Below are 17840 nucleotides of genomic sequence, written 5' to 3'. Positions count from 1 at the left end.
CTTTATGTGGGGGTGCGTCCCCCACATATTTCCACTGAGGGCGCCCTCATCCCGACCCTGGTCCCACCATTCCTGTATGTGGTGGTGCTGTAGCAGGGACACAGCTGGCCAAGAGTCAGAGCTCCAGCCTGGGGGACAGACCCAGGGAGCATCCTGCCTGTGGCTGCCGTGAGCCTGTATCACATGTAGAATCATCCATAGCCCATAAGGAAGGAGAAGCCCTGATGAGCGACTGAGGGGGCTGATGCTGGGGGGCCCTGGGACTGCATGTTTGCTGGTAAAGCTGACAGGGGAGCCCGCACCAGAGATGTAAGCAGAGACAGGACTCTCCTTACCTTCTGCACACCGGCAGACTTCCCCGTGACAGAGCTTATTGAAGAGCCCGCTCTGCTTAGACGGGTGGTAGAACTTGGTGCACCGGTCATCTAGAGAAAGATCAGAGACACGGATTACTACCCCTCCCGCAGAACAACGGCCATGATTTACAGCACCTGAGAGACAACCCTGAAGCCCTTACTCAAGCAGAAGTCCCACTGGGTGACCCTGGGGAAGGGAGCAGCAGTCTGTGGGAACAACTTTCTTAGCTATAGGAAACCATCAACTTGAAATGATGGGCTGGTGCTTGTTGGAGACACCCTCTTAATCACGCTAGCAGCAAATTCACCTCTGGAGGTAAAATGGGGGGAGAGGGCCAGTAGGATCATTATTGCCTGTAGTCAGAGGTTCCCCTTATTATTTTGCCTACCTTTGCATGGGTGTGTTAACGTGATGAGTGTGACCATATATTTCCAGCATGGGGTAATGTTAGAACAGGAGGAACTGGGAGGTGGGCAGGAAGTTAGACTAGATGATCAGGATGGTCCCGTCTGGCCTTAATGTTTATGAGTCTGAAACCCCTGAGTTCTAATCCAGGAGTTCTCAACCAGGGCGACACATACCCTAGCGGTACCCCAGGGGATATGTTAACTTATCTAGATATTTGCCTAGTTTTACAACAGGCTCTAGAGCCCTGCAGCAGGACTGGGATCCCACAGGTCCCGCTGCCGTAATAGCGGGAGCAGGATAAAAATTCAACAAACAATGCAGGAGCGGGTGGGAGTGGGAGTAGCGATTGTGGGCGGGGTGGGAGCAGGATTGAAAAAATAGTCCTCATTCACCACAAAGAACATGAACTCCCCGGCCAGCAGCCGCCGCTCTCTGGCCGCTCAGCACGGAAGGGCAGCGCACAAGTAAGGGTAGCAATATCAGATCATGCCACCCTAACTTCTGCGCTGCTGCTGGCGGCGGCGCTGCCTTGAGAGCTGGGAACCTGGCCAGCAGCTGCCGCTCTCCAGCCGCCGAATGACAAGGCTCACAAGCGAAAACAGGCTCAGGTCTCACACTGAAATGTAAGTCCAATGTCTCTATTCCAATTGATTTATATTGATTATATGGTAAAAAATGAGAAAGTCAGCAATTTGTCAGTACTAGTGTGGCTGGGACACTTTTGTATTTTTATGTCTGATTTTGTAAGCAAGTCATTTTTAAGTGAGGTGAAACTTTGGGCATGCACGACAAATCAGACTCCTGACAGTAATCTGGGAAAGTAGAGACGGGAGTGTGAGCTAGTGTAGAGCAGGAGATTGGGATTCAGGACGCCTGGGTTCTATTTCCAGTGGTGGGAGGGGACTGTGTATGCGGACACTGTACTTAGAGCTCTGAACTGGCAATCTGCTCCCAGCTGTGCTACTAGCTGTCTAGGGCTTACCTGAGGGCAAATCTCTTAACATCTCAGTGCATCCCCTCTGTTACACGGGGATAATGATAACCAAGTCTTTCAGCAAAAGACTGCAAGAAGTAATGACACCAATGTAACCCAGAGCAGAATTTGAAGCCATGGTGCCTTTAGTGGTGAGGAGAGCTGCGATCTGTTACCTATGGTGTAATAGTCATAGACTGTGACGGATGCCGGCTGAATGAGACCAACTTCGAAAAACTGGTGAGCTTTAAACTGCAGGCATTCATCTTCTCTGTGCGAAACCTGGGTGGAGGGGAAATAACAGGATTGCTTAGGCCGAAGGGTGGCTGGATGGAAAAGAGAGAATGAAAAAGAATAAAAGAAAGGGAGATGTTGGGGAAAGAAGAGGGCAAAGAGAAAGTGAGGCAGGTGGAGGAAAGAAGAACTAGAGAAGTGAAAGGAGCAAGGAAAGAAGAAGTGAATGGAACAGAGAAGCAAATTCAGCCTTAATGTCGGATGCTGTATTTCCCACTGAAGTCAATGGACCTACATCCACATACACCAGCTGAGGATCTGGCCCATTCAGTTGTTCCTAGTGCAAAGCCTGAATCTGGGCCAGTGAGTCAAAGGGGTTGCAGTTTGTCAACTTGCTGACGTCTGTGGGGATGCCAGGGTGTATCTGGGAATGCAGTTTGGCTCAGCAGGGGCCCATGAAATGAACACAGGATCAGAGAAGCCCCTTGTCGAGTCTTTACCTTGTCCAGGTAGATCATGAGGGTGCCTCTGTCGGATGGGGCTTTGTCGATTTCAAACTTGGAAATGTATCTGTCGACCCCTTGGGAAAGCTAAATGTGAAGAAGGAAAAGCAAGAGGCATTGTGGGTAAGGCACCATCTCTGTGAAAGTCCTGCAGCTGGGTGAAAAAAATCCATCATCTCACTACGTGACTCAGTGGTGTCATGCTTGTGATTACGTCTCCCATGATAGGATCTGCATGGAAGATACTAGCCTGCTACTTACTCAACAGCTAGGGTTGTCAGGCATCTGGTTTTCAGGCAGAACACCTGGTCGAAAAGGGACCCTGGCAGCTCTGGTCAGCAGCACAATGGGGCTAAGGCAGGCTTCCTGCCTGTCCTGGCTCCGCACAGCTCCCGGAAGCGGCCGGCATGTTCGACTCTTAGGCGCAGGAGCGGCCACAAGGGCTCAGTGCACTAACCTCGCCCTGAGCGCCAGCTCTGCAGCTCCCATTGGCCAGGAACCGCGGCCAATGGGAGCTGCAGGGGCGGTGCATGCGGGTGCGGGCAGTGCATAGAGCCCCCTGGCCCCTCTGCCTAGGAGCTGGAGGGACATGTCACTGCTTCCAGGAGCCGCCTGAGGTAAGTGCTGCCTGGCTGGAGCCCGCACCATGAACCTCCTCGTGCACCCCAACCCCTTGCCCCAGCCCTGAGCCCACTCCCACACTCCAAACCCCTTGGCCCCAACCCGGACCGACTCCTGCACCTCAAAACCCTCATCCCCAGCCCCACCCTAGAACCCACATTCCCAGCCAGAGCTCTTGCCCCCTCCTGTACCACAACCACCTGCCCCAGCCTGGTGAAAGTGAGTGAGGGTGTGGGAGAGTGAGGGACAGAGGGAGGGGGGATGGAGTGAGCAGAGGGCCAGATGTTGAAGAAGGGACGAGTCCGGGGGGGGCCTCAGGGACGGGGCGGGGCAAGGGTCTTCGGTTTTGTGTGATTAGAAAGTTGGCAACTCTATCCACAGCTAACGGAGCTGGTACTATCGCTGAAAAAGTTGAGCTTTCCATGATAAAGGTCCCAGGTTCAGTGACCACAGTGTACGTATGCACAGTGCCTACATTTGTAATGAAAGATGTGCCGGGGCTCAAGCAATTTATTTATTTATTTTTTACTTTCATACTGACACAGCAAGCCCAGAGGTGCCGGGGCTCTGAACTGCCAGGCCCAGAGGTGCCGGGGCTCAGCCCTGGCACACATGAAGCACTGCGTACGCAGCCAGAGATGACCCAGACCTGCAGATGGGGGGAGGGGGGAGCAGTGCCACTGAGGGCAGCAGTGCCAGTAGTTGTTACTGAGCATGCTCAGTACAAGCCAAGCAGCAACTCTGGGCACACTATGGTTCTGGTTTGGCATTCTGGCTGATTTTATGCAGCTGCAGGAGGAGAACACCAATGCTGGAAACATCCCTGGGTTTGTTTGCCTAATAATCCACCCTCATTTTATACCAGGGCAGCAATTCACTGCAGTGACTCCTTCGGGGCCTGGCTTTTTTGTGCAGCCTTTTTTTCTATATCCACGGTTCTCCCGGCCCAAATAACTCCGCACCGTGTAGGTCAGAGGGTCTAAAGGGAAGCCATTTTTTTTAAATTCTGGCCCCACCGTACAAGAGACTGTATCAAATGCAGTCTGCTCTGGCATGCACAGTCAAATGACAGCAGCCCCTCAATCTGCTATCCAATAAAGTAGGATTGAACTGACCTAGATTTGTATTGCCAGATTTTCAAAGCAGCTGGCACAACTTGCAAAACTTGCCCCGGTCCCTGACTGTGTGTGTGAATTTGGACGTTAGGCTCATAGCCTATTCATCCCCTGTCATCTCCTCTATGAATGCCAACAAAGGGCCCACCAATTGTGGTTCTGGTTACAGAGATGTGAACACCCATCCCCAAGGAAACTGAGCTGAGTCCCAAAAAGGCCCCCAAAAACTGCCCGAGGGAGATGACATTCCATCCTCAAGATGGAGAGAACTGGTTGCTAAAGCTGTTACCAATCCTTAGAGTATCTGGTCTCCCTCCAGGTTTAACCCTGGAGCCTGACTATTCACCTGGTGCCTAGGATTTTTTATCTGAAAGCCCCAGCCAAACCACTGCATTGTTTATTACGTTCCCTGTTCTCAGATTATACAGACATACTCTCTTAAGATCCTCCATGTCTGGTGAGAAGCCAGTGAGCATGGAGACATCGATGATGGACATTGTGGCATCAACCACACCGAGGAACCTAACGAGGGGAAGAGAAAATACGCTTTTGATCAGAATTCATCACTTGAACATTGATTTTGCTATCACTCCACCAGCTCCATTGCTTTATCATAACTTTTTTGGCAATTCCATAGAAAAATTCTTAGCCCAGGATTTTCCAGCTACCCCCTGCATCTGTCCATCTACCCACTGCATCTATTCATCTATTTATCATCTATCGTTAAAGGGCATTGTTCTCACCTGATGCAGATTTTAATATAGACTGAACGCATTGCTCCTTCCGGCTTCTTAACTAGAAACATTGCAGAAGAGAAAAGAAATTAATATCTCAGTGTAAATTTCATGCCAGAATAACCCTCTTTTGTTTTTTAGCTGCACTAACAGGGCTTAGTAATCAAACAAGTCCTACAGTAGGTGTGAAAAATCCCTCAATAAACCTCCCCTCCCTTCCAGCAATCCATAAATAACTCTTCCCATCCCTGGAACGCAAACTAAAAAGCCTCTCCCAGCTGGGTGGCACAAATAAAATATGGTCTAGAGTTAGCAGAAAGAGGAGACCGAAACAGAGAGAACCCGTGGGTGTGAACTTGGACAGGTGGGAAAGTTCAGAACAATGTACTGCTGGCTCCTGTTTCTGTAACAAGAGGAGCCAAAATCCTGGATCCCTCTATCATATGCTGGCCTAATGTGTGGTCATGGCTCCCTCTACTGGCCAGCCCTAGCAACTCTAACGATCAGCTACTCCCAGCTCAAGGAAATTGCTCCTTTAGACCAAGCCGCAGAGGCTTGTGTTTTGGGTGCTGAAGATCCTGCCTTCTGTCCCATGCTGATTTCACCCCCATGCTATCTGGAAATGTGTTCACTGGAAGTCTGGGACTCTAACCAGACTCCCTGCCATGGGCTCATCTCTACTTCAGAGGGAGACAATACCCAGAATAGCTGGCCTGTGTTCCCATCCACATCCGATTCTCCAACTCTGCTGCTAACAAGCACCATGATGAGAGAAGGCAGCATCTGCTCCCTTATCTGGAATGACCCTGTATTAGTTGCAACCCTAGAACATGTGGTAGCTGTAATAATTTAGTGCCTGCCCTATGGGTATAATTTTGTAGGACTTGGGAACTGGGAGAGTTTGAAGGAGCTTCACAAAAATACTTTCCAAAGTTAAGAATGTGATTGCAGAGATGGTGGTTGGTTGGTGTAAACCCGCTGCTGTCCGTGGAGTTAAACTGGTGTAACTGAGCCAAATTTGTCCAGATCTGAGGATTGACAGCAAGCTTCAGAAGACAAAAGACGGGCGGTTACTTACCACCCCGGGCTTCTTCGACTGATACTCTCAGGTCAAACTTCTTACACTGAGATTCATCCTCCCGTAGTCTTGCGTTATAAATCGTCGTTACGGTTAAGGTCCCTTGTCCAGTTCCTTCTGCCTTCACAGTGAAGTCTTCATTCCATTTGGTCTGTAAAGTTGATCCAAGGTTAATTTTCTTTTGTAGTTCATTATTATTATGATGATTTAAAGACAGGGCAAATGAAGCTAATGAAGAAAATGAATGACAGCCACTGGCCCAGAGGGGCTGGGGGTACTCTGCAGAGGCATTAGCATGAAGGAGAAAAAAGGTTACTTACCAGGCAGTAACTCTTTGATCTCCAGATGTATCGCTTCTCCAGAGCCAAGCCTAAAGCAACCAATCCCCTCCTACTTCTGGATTCAGCTCCAAACCACACAGTCCAGGTCACTAACCCTGGAACAATTTACCTCGGGATGTGTGAGGCAAACCCCAGCCAGCCCAGGGCTGCTCACTCAGCTGCAGTGACTCACCCATCCAACAGAGCCTGCAGTGACAATCCCTGGTCAGGCCCTGGGCCAGATAACCCCCAGGCACAAGTATTTTACTGTCCCCATCAGAGCTGCGAGTTACTCTGCACAACACCACTAGTCGGCCAGGGACCTTCCTCCGGCCTTGCAGTGTTACAGATGTCCCAGGCTTCTGGCCTGCCCTTGATCCAGTTCCTGTTCCTGCCCCAGCCATGCCCAAGCCTTGTTCCAGCCCACTTCAGCCTCATCTGTGCCCTGCTCGGACCTTATTCCAGCCCTGTTACAGACCCGCTCCAGCCTGCATCCACCTCCTGACCCCCCCAGGCCCTCGGACTGACTCCAACCTGGCTTTGACCGTTGGCCTGCATCCGGACTCTGACTTCAATCCTGACTTAGCTTGTCTGTGGATTCTGACCCATGGCCTGTCCCTAGACCCTGATTTCAGCATTGCCCTTGGCCCAGTCCCAACTCTACAGCCAGCTCCAACCACCAGGCCTGACTGCCTAGACCCTAGAGCCTGACGGGATGTGGTGGATTCTCCATCACTTGAAGTCTTTCAGTCAAGGCTGGATATCTATCTAAGAGACATCTCACAGCTCAGCTAGAAGTTATGGGCTTGATGCAGAAATTAGTAAGTGAGGTTCTCCGGCCTGTGACCTGCTGAAGGTCAGACGAGATGATCATAATGGTCCCTTCTGGTCTTAAAAATCTGAGTCAAAAGTGTGGATGCATTTGGAGCTGGTGCCAGGAATCTGAATCCTCCCACTCCCAAAAGGGTTTGGATAGGAGATTCTAGTCAAATCCCCTTTCGCTATGATCAGTGGTCTCTACTAATCACACAGAGAAGCACGATACCTCTGCTGTTCTGGCCACCAGAGCATTCTGATGTAAGATTCTGTACTTTATCGGACTAGCACGGCGTGGCAGGAGAATAGAAACGTCCAAATTCAGGTCTTTGTGCTGCGGAATGTCTATCTGGTACTGCGCAAGAGCCTGGAACACCATGATGGTAGCCTAGAACATCAGGAGGAAGACAAGAGGGTTACACCTTATTGTCCTATTGTGCTGGACATCTGACAGCTTCTAAAGAGACTTTTTAATGAAGAGGAACCAAAAATACAATGAAAGAAAACACCAGGGTTCCACTGGGTGTCACGCAGGCAAAGGGTTATATAATAATATTACCTGGCTCCTCTGTAGTGTGTTTCATCAGTAGATCCCAAGCACTTTACAAAACAGTACAATATCTTTAACCCCATTTTACAGATGGGGAAACGGAGGCACAGGGCAGGGAAGTAGCTTTCCCAGGGTCACCCAGGAAGCACGTGGCCAAGTCAGGAATAGAACCCATGGTCAATAAGTAAATCCTGCATGGTCAATTAGTTTCCCATCTGCCCTAGCTATTAACAGGGGCCAATTGTCACCTGGACAGAGCACAACAAGATAGTGGCTCCTTCTATGTGTATGTAACCCACACACCTCCTGGTGGCACCGAGACCACTTAGCGAGAGATTAATGAGTGTGCTACAGCCTTAGCTAAGGCCCATGTGGCTTTTAGCTCATGTAGGAGAGGCTCATGCATTTAGCTCCAGAGATCCCAAGTTCGATCCCGCCCACCGACGACCGGGGTCTATCGGTATTACAAGTGGGGGCTTGTCAGGGACTCAAACGTGGAACCTCTTGCTAAATGCATGAGCCTCTACTGCATGAGCTAAAAGCCATGTGGCCCTTAACTAAGGCTGTAGAAGACACATTAATCTCTCTCTCTAAGTGGTCTCGGTGCCACTGGAGGGGACAGAACACCACACCCAAAAGGTGTGTGGGTTACACATATAGAGACATCTATGGCACACACAGCACAGCGTTAGGGATAGAGCACACTGCCCGTGACTCCAAAAATACAGACCGCTCCCAGCAGAGCTTGTAGCATCCTTTTAGGTAAAGAAAAGACAAGACTCAGTAGCAAGGAATGTAAAGGGGCTTCTCTACTGAGGCTGCTAGACACAGACAGACCTTATAGTTCCTAGTGGCCCCCATATTCCAGGGAAGGGAGCGATATCTGAGGACAATCCATCATTATTTAGCTGTCACTAGCAGCAGGGTTTTTATCCTCTCCAGTGGCTTGTGTAAGCACAGTTTAAAAAAAAGAATCCAAAAACCATAACCTTACAGTTCTACTTAGAGATGGATTAAACCCAAATCGATTCAGATTAGTCATGATCCACCCTGGCTTTGTCTTATGGACTCAGGCCATTGGTCCTACACGCCTGGTACCATGTCTCCAGACCAACGGCCAAAAACCAAATAAATGCTAGAATGAGTCCAGACGCCCATGCGATTCTGCCCATGAGAAGAGAAGGCCCATTGACTCCCCGGGGACAACTCGCTGTCTTAAAGTGAAGCATGCTTGCACCCATCACCTTGGCAGGATGGAGCCTCAAGTGAGAAGATTCAGTCATGCTCCTATGCTGGTCTCTGCCCTATTTTAACAATGGCAACGACCTGGTAGGTCACATTGCCCATCTCCCAGGCAATGCAGGATTGTTCTCTACTGGTCATTCTCCAGGGCTTTCTACAATGACTCAAGTGATCGGAATCCCATCTTTTCCGAGGGGAGACCTTCCCACAAAACACAGTCTTGGAAGGATACCCTGGACTATAAGGATAATACTCACTTGGGTAGATCCATATCCCCCTCCGTAGTAGTTCTGCTCTCTCAGCCATCTGACTATGGGACCGGTCAACTCATACTTCTTCATTTTCAGCAAGGCCAGCAACGCGTACGAGGTGCCCTCAATGTTGAAGGTGCGGGCGTTCCGCTCTTCCCAGCGATTTCCCTCTAGGCAGCAGCAAAGAAGGCGAGCTAAAGGACTCTTCCCCAGGACATCCACTCATTCTGAGCAGATCTGACTGGGCCATACCATCGCCTGACTCCTTCCCCAACTTTCTGCACGGATGATTGGTAAGTCAAACCGATTGTTGCCCCTTTCGAGCTGAGCAGCTACCCAATATTTGGGGTCTTAGAGGATTGTTTCAATTACAATGAGGAATTGATCATAGGCCTCAGATACCTTCTCTGCTTTAAACCTGATTGCTTAAGAAAATGCAGAGAGAGAAATAAGAGAGCATAAGAGAAACCAACAGCGGCAACCTCCTCGCTGAGAAATCCCCAAGTCCGCCTCTGAAGTGAGTTCGAGGCCCAACAAGCAATGTCTCTCTGCTTGTTTCACAATACTTCTCCAGGCTTTCAGCCTGTTTCTGCTTCTAATGTACAGGGTGCAAAACCAACATACTAGCCCCTGCGTTTGTAATCAGGGAAACCCCTCAGCCCACGTGGCTTAGCTCTTGACCTTGCTGTGCTACATTGTTTTTAGCAGTGTCTACTACACGAAAGAGTCTTGATTGCTCCTTCCACTGAGTCTGAAAGAGTGCCTGGCACACCCATTAACAAGGGCCTGGTCTACACTTAAAACTTAGGTCGTCATAGCTGAGTCACTCAGGGCATGTGAAAAAATCTACACACACACACCCTTCCGGAGCGCTATAGCTATGCCAAACTAGCCCCTAGTGTAGACACAGCTAAGTCAATGGAAAAATATTTCCATTGAGCTCGCAATCGTTGATCATGGTGGTGGAGTTCCTACAGAGATGGAAAACCCCTTCCCTTGGTGCAGTCTGCGTCCACAACATGGAGTGATACACCAGCATAGCGGCAGCACCATAACTGTGTCACTATAGTCCCTGTACTGTAGACATGGCCAAGTGTAGCAGGGTGAGCACTCGCTCCAGCCCTGAAGGGTTGGAAACATCCTGCAGAGGGCTGGGGCTGGGGAAGGAAGTAAAACCCTGGCTGATTGGGGGAAGTGGCAGCAGCTGGGGCCCATGCCCCAATCAGGGCCCAGCTGGCTCTATAAAGGCTTTGAGCCAGAAGATCCAGGAGAGATTCTCTGTAGCTTGGAGGGTGAGGGACCTGGCTGCAAGGGCTGAGAAAGTACCTAGAGTGGGAGCAGGGCTGGGGAAGGCCAAGGGAGCCGGGGAGCTTGGGCCTAGGAAAGCCCCAGGCTGCAGGCCTGGGAAGGCCTATTAGGTAAGGGGGTTGCAGGGGCAGCCACGGGTAGGCAGAGGCAGCAGGTCCAAACCCCGTCGCCTGTGATGACTGGCTTATACTGCAGTCTGCCCCAGGGAGTGGAGGCTAGTTGGTGACTGGCAGTAGCCTAAGACTTAGGCAAGCTGGGGATAGTGGGTGGGGGTTCCCCTGGGAGGGGGAGACCCAGAACTGTGGGGGTACTGCCAGGGGGCAGCACCCAAGACAAGGGCACCGGGATCTGGGAGGGACACGGGGGCCAGGGGCGGCAAGACACCGGCCTGAAGAGGGCGCTCCAGAGGCTGGATGCTCATTCGCCAAGAGGACCAGCAGGAGGCGCTGCCGGGTGAGCCTCCGCCCTGTGGCACCAAGGTCTGTGAATGTTTTAGGATCAAAGACCCACCTGGCACCTTTCAACATAACATTGATATATAGAGACAACAGCTTTGTCCTGCCCTGTTTTAACTTTCCCAAACAATGGGGCAAACTCAATTTTCCTTGTGGGTAATATTATTCTATATCCTCTGAAATTCCCCTTTGCTCAGTTACATCCTCTTGACCCACCCTTTTCTCTCTCTTTCTCTTTGGGGTTTACATCCTTTATATATATATATATATATATATATATATATATATATATATATATATATACACAGGGCTCTCAGATTCCTCCTGAGGTCAAGTAATACCATATGTTTCTGCCACATCCAGATCTCAGACACACAAGTATAAATCTGGAGTAAGTCCACTCAACCCAGGAGAGTTACTCTGGATTTACACCCAATCCGATCAATCTCAAATCTGGTCAAAAGGAACAAATCTATGCCTGTTATTCATTCCTCATAAATTAGTCCCTCTCCAACCTCCTTTGCTTCTCTTCCCTGAACCCCATCCTGACTTGGCCATATCTTTCCAGGAGTTGATAAGATGCCCTGATTTACCTTTCGAAATTTTCATGAGTGCCTTCTCGGTGTTCAGTTTCCCCACCATCGCTAAGGCATAGGACGCAAGAGCCACAGTGTAAGGTCTGGTTAGAGCCTGGTACCTTTGGGCTAAGTAGTCAGCGGCTTTGATGATGCTGCCTTCCAAACTCTAGGAGGTGACAAAGAAAACAAAAGAAAATCAAACTCGTGAGTTAGGCTGAGGTTTCGGGTGGTGTTAATGTAACATTAACAGAACCTGGTCGTCGGCGGGTAGAATCGAACCTGAGACCTGCGGAGCTAAATGCATGAGCCTCTACTGCATGAACTAAAAGCCTGAAAGGCCCTAGAGCAGACTCATTAATCTCTCTCTAAGTGGCCTCAGTGTCACTAGATGGGACGGAACACCACACCCAGGAGGTGTCTGGGTTACATTAAGACATTACGAATTTGTGTGGCTTCCAGCTTTATTAAATTTCAGAGTGAATTTTGTGCTGGGGAAAGACAGAAGAGGCAGGAAGGCATGGAAGTGAGATATGTGAGGGCAGCGAAAGGGGACATTTCTGGACCACATGCAGAGTGTCATCAGGAGTGAGACCAAAGTCTGTGGCAGGGCTGGCCCTAGCCAAAATGGCGCCCCAGAGCGTCTTCGGCATCCCCCTCCTCTATTTGTTAAATTTTTGAATACCTTATTTTTTATTGTATTTGTCCCCCATTTCACGACTTTGATGCATGATTCGCATGCATGATTTATCCACCTCTTCCTATCCCCGCTCCACCCCCTTCCTCAAAGTCCCCGCCCCCCACCAGCTTGCTGCTCCCTCTTCTCTGTCCCCTCCCCCAAGCGCCTCCCGCCAGCCGCTTGCTGATCAGTGGCCAGCCCCAGGGACCTGTCAAACAGCTGATCGACAGCCAGCCAGGGCGGAATCACTGTGGCTGGTGGGTGCTGAGCACCCCCGGGTTTTTTTCCATGGGTGCTTGAGCCCCAGAGCACCCACAGCATCCGCGCCTATGATTCTCTTCATCCCCTCTTTGTACGGGCCCACCGCGTCATCTCATCCTCCTCTCTTGCAGCTTCGGTCTGATGCCACAGACCAGGGCCAGATTTAGGGGGAGGCAATCCAGGTGACCGCCCGGGCTGCTGGGCTTGGGCGAGGGTGCTGTTTTTGTTGTTAAAGACAAAAGGGAAAATCGAATGTTTGAAGTAAAATGTTTCTGGTATTCCGTATGTGGATTCATTTTTCACTAACTTCCTAGAATGGTCTGGATCTATAAACTTTGTTTCTATAAGCTTAGAGGAAACCATTTTTTTATTTGCTTATACATGGCATGAATAAATACAGATTTACTAGCTCCTTCCCCAGCAAATTCCACATGCCACGGGGTGTGGTTCATAGGGGATGGAAAGATGGGAAAACCTGGGTATGAACACAGAAGTGCATATATGGTGCAGAGATACTCACATTGACTTGATCCTTGCAGATGTCCTTAGCCTCTTCCAATGCAATCAGCACGAAAGCCGTTAAAGAGACATCAGGCTCAGCACCCTTGTACCCTCCCTAAAGGGGAGCAAAGGACAGGTTTGGGATAAGAAAGTCCCCCGAGTACCATGAAAAGAAAGAATTAATCCCAGGCCCTCAGCATAGGAAATTATAGCAGAACACATGCTTCCTAGAAAGCTACCCAAGAATGGACTCTCAGTCACGGCCAGACCTATCGCTGAACCTCCCTTTGGCTAATGAACACCTGTCGTGCAATGGGCCAGGTTCCGATGGCAGCTACGCCTTTGTCAGTGTGGAGGAACTCCATCCAAGTCAATAGAGATGCTTCGTATTAAACCAGCGTGAGAGAATTTAGCTCACCAGGCCAGTGCTCAGGTCCCGCCACTAACTCCCAGGCAGCTTCCTGTGCAGTTAATGGGTCAAGCCCCAGCGACATCAGAGACCAAACTTTGGCCTGTGAATCACCAAGACAGCTGCGCTCCTCTGGGGCAATGCAAATCACTAAGCCCGGGACGAAGCGCATGAGAGGTGAGGACAAGGCATTCTCAGTTGAGAGGCTGGGGAACCAATGCCCAGGGGAGATCAGGCCAGGCCAGAGCCTACGCGTCTTTAGTAAACGCTGCAAAACTATCTCCTTTGGAGATGTCTTTCCACCATGAGAACACCCACATCACTAATCTCACCCCCTTCTATCTAATAAACCCAGACACGGACACCCCCTAAACCCAGACATGGACACCCCCTTCTACCGTAAACCCTAACACAGAGACCCCTTAAACCCAGACACTGATAGCCCTAAACCCAGACACTGATAGCCCTAAACCCACTGATAGCTAGGGGTGCTGGAACAATTTTTATAGTGGGGGAGCTGAGAGCCATTGAACCAAACTGTAACCCTGTATATAATGGAAACCACTTCAAGCCAGGGGGTGTTGCCGCACCGCACACACCCCTAGTTCCAGCACCTCTGCTAAACCCTGACACTGAAACCCCCTAAACCTCACCACTGATGCCCCCTAAATCCTGACACCGACACCCCCTTCTACACCTTAAACCCTGACACTGAAACCCCCAAACCTCAACACTGACAACCCGTTCTACCCTAAACCCTAACACTGAGACCCCTAAATCCTGACTCTGACACCCCTAAAAGCCTGACACCGACACCCCCTTTTACCTAATAAACCTTAACACTGACACGCCCTAAACCCTGGCACCCATAAATCCCAAACGTGACACCCCTAGCTCCAACAATGACTGCCCCTTCCACTCCTAAACCCTGAATAATAACAAAACCAAAAATGATCTACCCCCAGCAGAATGTTTACCCCCAAAAAGGGAGAAGTGCCAAAGACTCCATGAAGTCCACTAAGGACTAAATAGATACAATCTGGCTCATTGGCCTAAATCTCCATTCACTGCTGCCCAGGTAACTGCGCTGGGTGGTTCCACTGATGGGAGGGAGAGAGAGAGGAGATCAGTCTGTGTGAGCACAGACTTTGAGATGTAGCCCAGTAAAATCTCCCTTTGAATTATGAACCAACAAATTGCTGTGATGATTGAGGTGGGTAGTGATTGGTGTGTAAAAGTCAAAGGAAACACGTACAACCATCTCTTTGTGGATTACGGGGGCATCTTCTTGGAAGACCCCATCTGGTTTCTGCTTTTCCAGGATCAGCCATTTCACCGCCCCGCAGATAACTTGGTTTTCAATGGGCACCAGTTTCTTAGCCATGGCAAAGACCTTTGCCACGTACGCCGTCAGCCTGAGGGCAGAATCAATCACATCACGGTCACTCCTGCCTTCCCAGAATTGCCCTCAGTGTGGAAGCTGGACCGTCTGCACTCAGGTATGAGGTGAGACGTTTCACAGCAGTAAATGGAGGGAGGTTCATGTGGGTCAGTTTATGGTAATCTGAGTGAGCATGGAGCTAGGGAAAATGTCACCGCTTGTCCAGGAAAGCGCATCCAGACACTGCTCCCTATTACGGCTGGCTCTGCTTGAGATGTGCCGAGCTCTCGCCGTCTGCAGTGGTATGACCAGGATGGTCGGGATGGGGGCCTGCTGTGGACAGCTGGCCACTGGGAACTGGCCTGGAGCGTCATCAAACTCAACTTCACACAACCCAGTGAACAGCCGTCAAGATGGTAATGGTTACTCTGAGCCAGTTACAAACTAGCCAGTTAAAAGTGAAAGGACCTGGAGTTCATTACTAAGGCTGGGAATCCGTCACGGAGGTCGTGGATTCCGTGACTTTCGATGAATTCCACAGCTGCAGCGGCTGGTGTGGCTAGTCCCGGGGACCGCCCCAGCAGCAGCAGGGGCCACCCTGGGGCCAGTCTGAGCAGCGGCTGCAGCTGCAGCCTGGGGGCAGCCCTGGAGGTCGTTGGAGAGCAGTCCCCAGGGGCCTCAGAACAGTGGGTGGCCAGACGCAGTCAGCCCCCACCGCCAGAGCAGGAGCCAGCTGCCATCCCCCAGGGATCCCCCAGAGCAATGGTGCCCCAGGGACCCCCGGAGCAGCAGTACCTCGGAGACCCCCAGAGCAGCGGCATCCTAGGAGCAGCTAAGAATTAGTCAGGGGTGTGACACCCTGATGGGGTGTTTTTAGTAAAAGTCATGGACAGGTCATGGGCCGTGAATTTTTGTTTATTGCCTGTGGCCTGTCCATGACTTTTAATAAAAATACCCATGACTAAATCTTCGCCTTATTCATCACCAATCCCTCAGGCCATCCGCTTGCCCACACTGAACTGTCACTGAAATCACTAGGGGCCACATTAACAAGGCATTTAGGCACCTAAAGATGAAAATAGGCACCCAGCAGGATTTACGGAAGTGCCTAAGTGAGTTAGGCACTGAACTCTGATTGACTTTCAAAGGGAATTAAGCCCCTACTCTGCTTAGGTGCTTTTGTAAATCCTGCCAGGTGCCTATCTCATCTTTGGGAGTCTTTCCATTGCCATCTGTGGGAGTTGGATTGGGTACTTTTTTCCCATTGTGTGTGTGTTAACCTTTGCCCTCTGGTTTTGGGCAGGAGACTGACTTGCTCTGGCTCACATATTGCATGTGTAGGGTCAGGCTAATGCTGATCAAGAAGGTGCATTAGAAAACCCACTGTCCTCACCAAGTGCTTGCCGGCCGGTCTTTGAAAGCGGCGTATGAGAAGTCGGGTTTTTTGTAAACCATCTGCTGCGTGTAACCTGAAACAGGGAGAGTATGAAGGAGCTGTGCAATGTCTGCCGAGCTTCTAAAGAGGACTTAACATGCATAAGGCAAACGAAGTCAGAGCTGTGACCCCTGCTGCTGCATCTGAGTTTTGTGGCTCCCCCTTTTTCTGCAGGGACACAGCACAGCAACTCAAGGGAAGCAAAGGCAGAAAGATGTCTGGTGGTGAAGCCAATTGGCATGGACACTGCCCCATTCCTCACCAGCATGAATCCTCCCTCCAGGGTGGAAGTGGGGCCAAGTGATTTTGGTATATGGGGACCTGGGAGGCAGGATGCCTGGGTTCTATACCAGGCTCCGGGTGGGGAGGGTGGGTTAGTGTTTGGAGCAAGGTGCTGTGAGTCAGGACTCCTGGGTTCAGTTCTCAGCTCTGTCACTCACTGCGTGATGTGATGTTGTGCAAGTCACTGTCTGCCTCAGTTTCCCCATATTGTAAAAGCTTAATGGATGGGATGTTTTTAGTTCAGACTCCACACCTAATTTAGGCAGCCCACAAGGGGGCCACAAGGGGACTGTGGTGTAGTGAAAGGGACACCTGTTGAAACCTACCAAATCCTCTCAATGGTCATGAGTTTCTCTATCCTTCCTCGCTACCAAGTGCCAACCTGAAACGGATTTGAACTGTGAGTGAATGGCCTCCACCCCACGACCATCCCATCCCCCGCATAACAGCCATAGGCCAGCAATGAACTGAGGCCAAAAGCCCAGCAGGACTGAAAACGGGGTCTCTGCATAGGAAGGTCTATTCAGAGCTATAATGACTCATGCCAATGTAGACTGGTGGACGGATATTAAACTTCATGCTTCAGGTCTCAAACCAACCTCTAAAGAGAGTAGGAGACCTAAAGTGGAAGGCAGATTCTCTCTCTATTTTAGGAGCTTATCTGGCCCCCATTCCCATAGTACAGGGGTGCCTCACAATCTGCAATGTAACCACCAGAGGCACCGGAACTGGGGGGTCAGGGGGACATGGCCCCTCCCACTTTTTTCCTGCATTCTTGGTGAGTGACGGGGAGGAGGGGACAGAGAGGAGTGAGTAGCAGAACAGGGGCCGGAAGAGATGGAGCAAGGGCAAGGCTTTGGGGGGAAGAGGCCTAGTGGGATGGGGCCTCGGGGAGGAGTGTGGGTGGGGCAGAGCAGGGGCAGGGCTTCGTGGGGAAGGGCAGAGCGGGGGCAGGGCCACAATCCGGGTGCCGGTGGGAGTTTGCGGAGTTCCTGCCGTCTACCCTCACAACCCCCTTGTGCAGCAGGGCACTGCAACTCTCCCCGTTTGCAGAGGGGGACATGGAGAGACAGAGAGATTAGGTGACTTGCCCAACATCACCCCAGAAGTCTGTGGCAGAGCAGAGAACTGAACTGGTGTCTCCTGAGTGCCAGGCTAGCTGCCTGATCCCTGGACTCTCTATCTATTGCCCAATGTGCTTAACATGAGGTTTCTGAAGCATTTGGTACTGGCCACTTTCCGAGACAGGCTACTGGGCTAGAGGGACCTCGGGGCTGGTCCTGTGCGGCAGTTCCCGTGTCCCTAACGCGAGCCTAAAGAGGGATTTGCTGTCTGGCATGAGAAGTATTTAC

The 17840-nt window shown here is 50.7% G+C and overlaps 1 protein-coding gene across 1 annotated transcript in view; it reads right to left on the bottom strand.

Moving 5' to 3' along the window:
• LOC141975034 (complement C3-like) overlaps window positions 1-17840 on the bottom strand; it is a 54942-nt gene that overhangs the window by 5030 nt on the left and 32072 nt on the right. The window contains exons 25-36 of the mRNA XM_074935182.1: window positions 16165-16240; window positions 14646-14805; window positions 13001-13096; window positions 11559-11709; window positions 9209-9372; window positions 7389-7547; window positions 6024-6174; window positions 4955-5006; window positions 4646-4733; window positions 2473-2562; window positions 1915-2020; window positions 336-425 (exon numbers count right to left, since the gene is read on the bottom strand). Of these exons, the coding sequence (XP_074791283.1) occupies window positions 336-425; window positions 1915-2020; window positions 2473-2562; window positions 4646-4733; window positions 4955-5006; window positions 6024-6174; window positions 7389-7547; window positions 9209-9372; window positions 11559-11709; window positions 13001-13096; window positions 14646-14805; window positions 16165-16240 (1383 nt within the window). The remainder of the gene's footprint in view (window positions 1-335; window positions 426-1914; window positions 2021-2472; window positions 2563-4645; window positions 4734-4954; window positions 5007-6023; window positions 6175-7388; window positions 7548-9208; window positions 9373-11558; window positions 11710-13000; window positions 13097-14645; window positions 14806-16164; window positions 16241-17840) is intronic.

The sequence above is a fragment of the Natator depressus genome, chromosome 20 (assembly GCF_965152275.1).
Source record: "Natator depressus isolate rNatDep1 chromosome 20, rNatDep2.hap1, whole genome shotgun sequence".
NCBI lineage: Eukaryota > Metazoa > Chordata > Testudines > Cheloniidae > Natator > Natator depressus.
The sequence above is the reverse complement of the archived record's forward strand: the minus strand, read 5'-3'. Positions and strand labels throughout refer to the sequence as shown.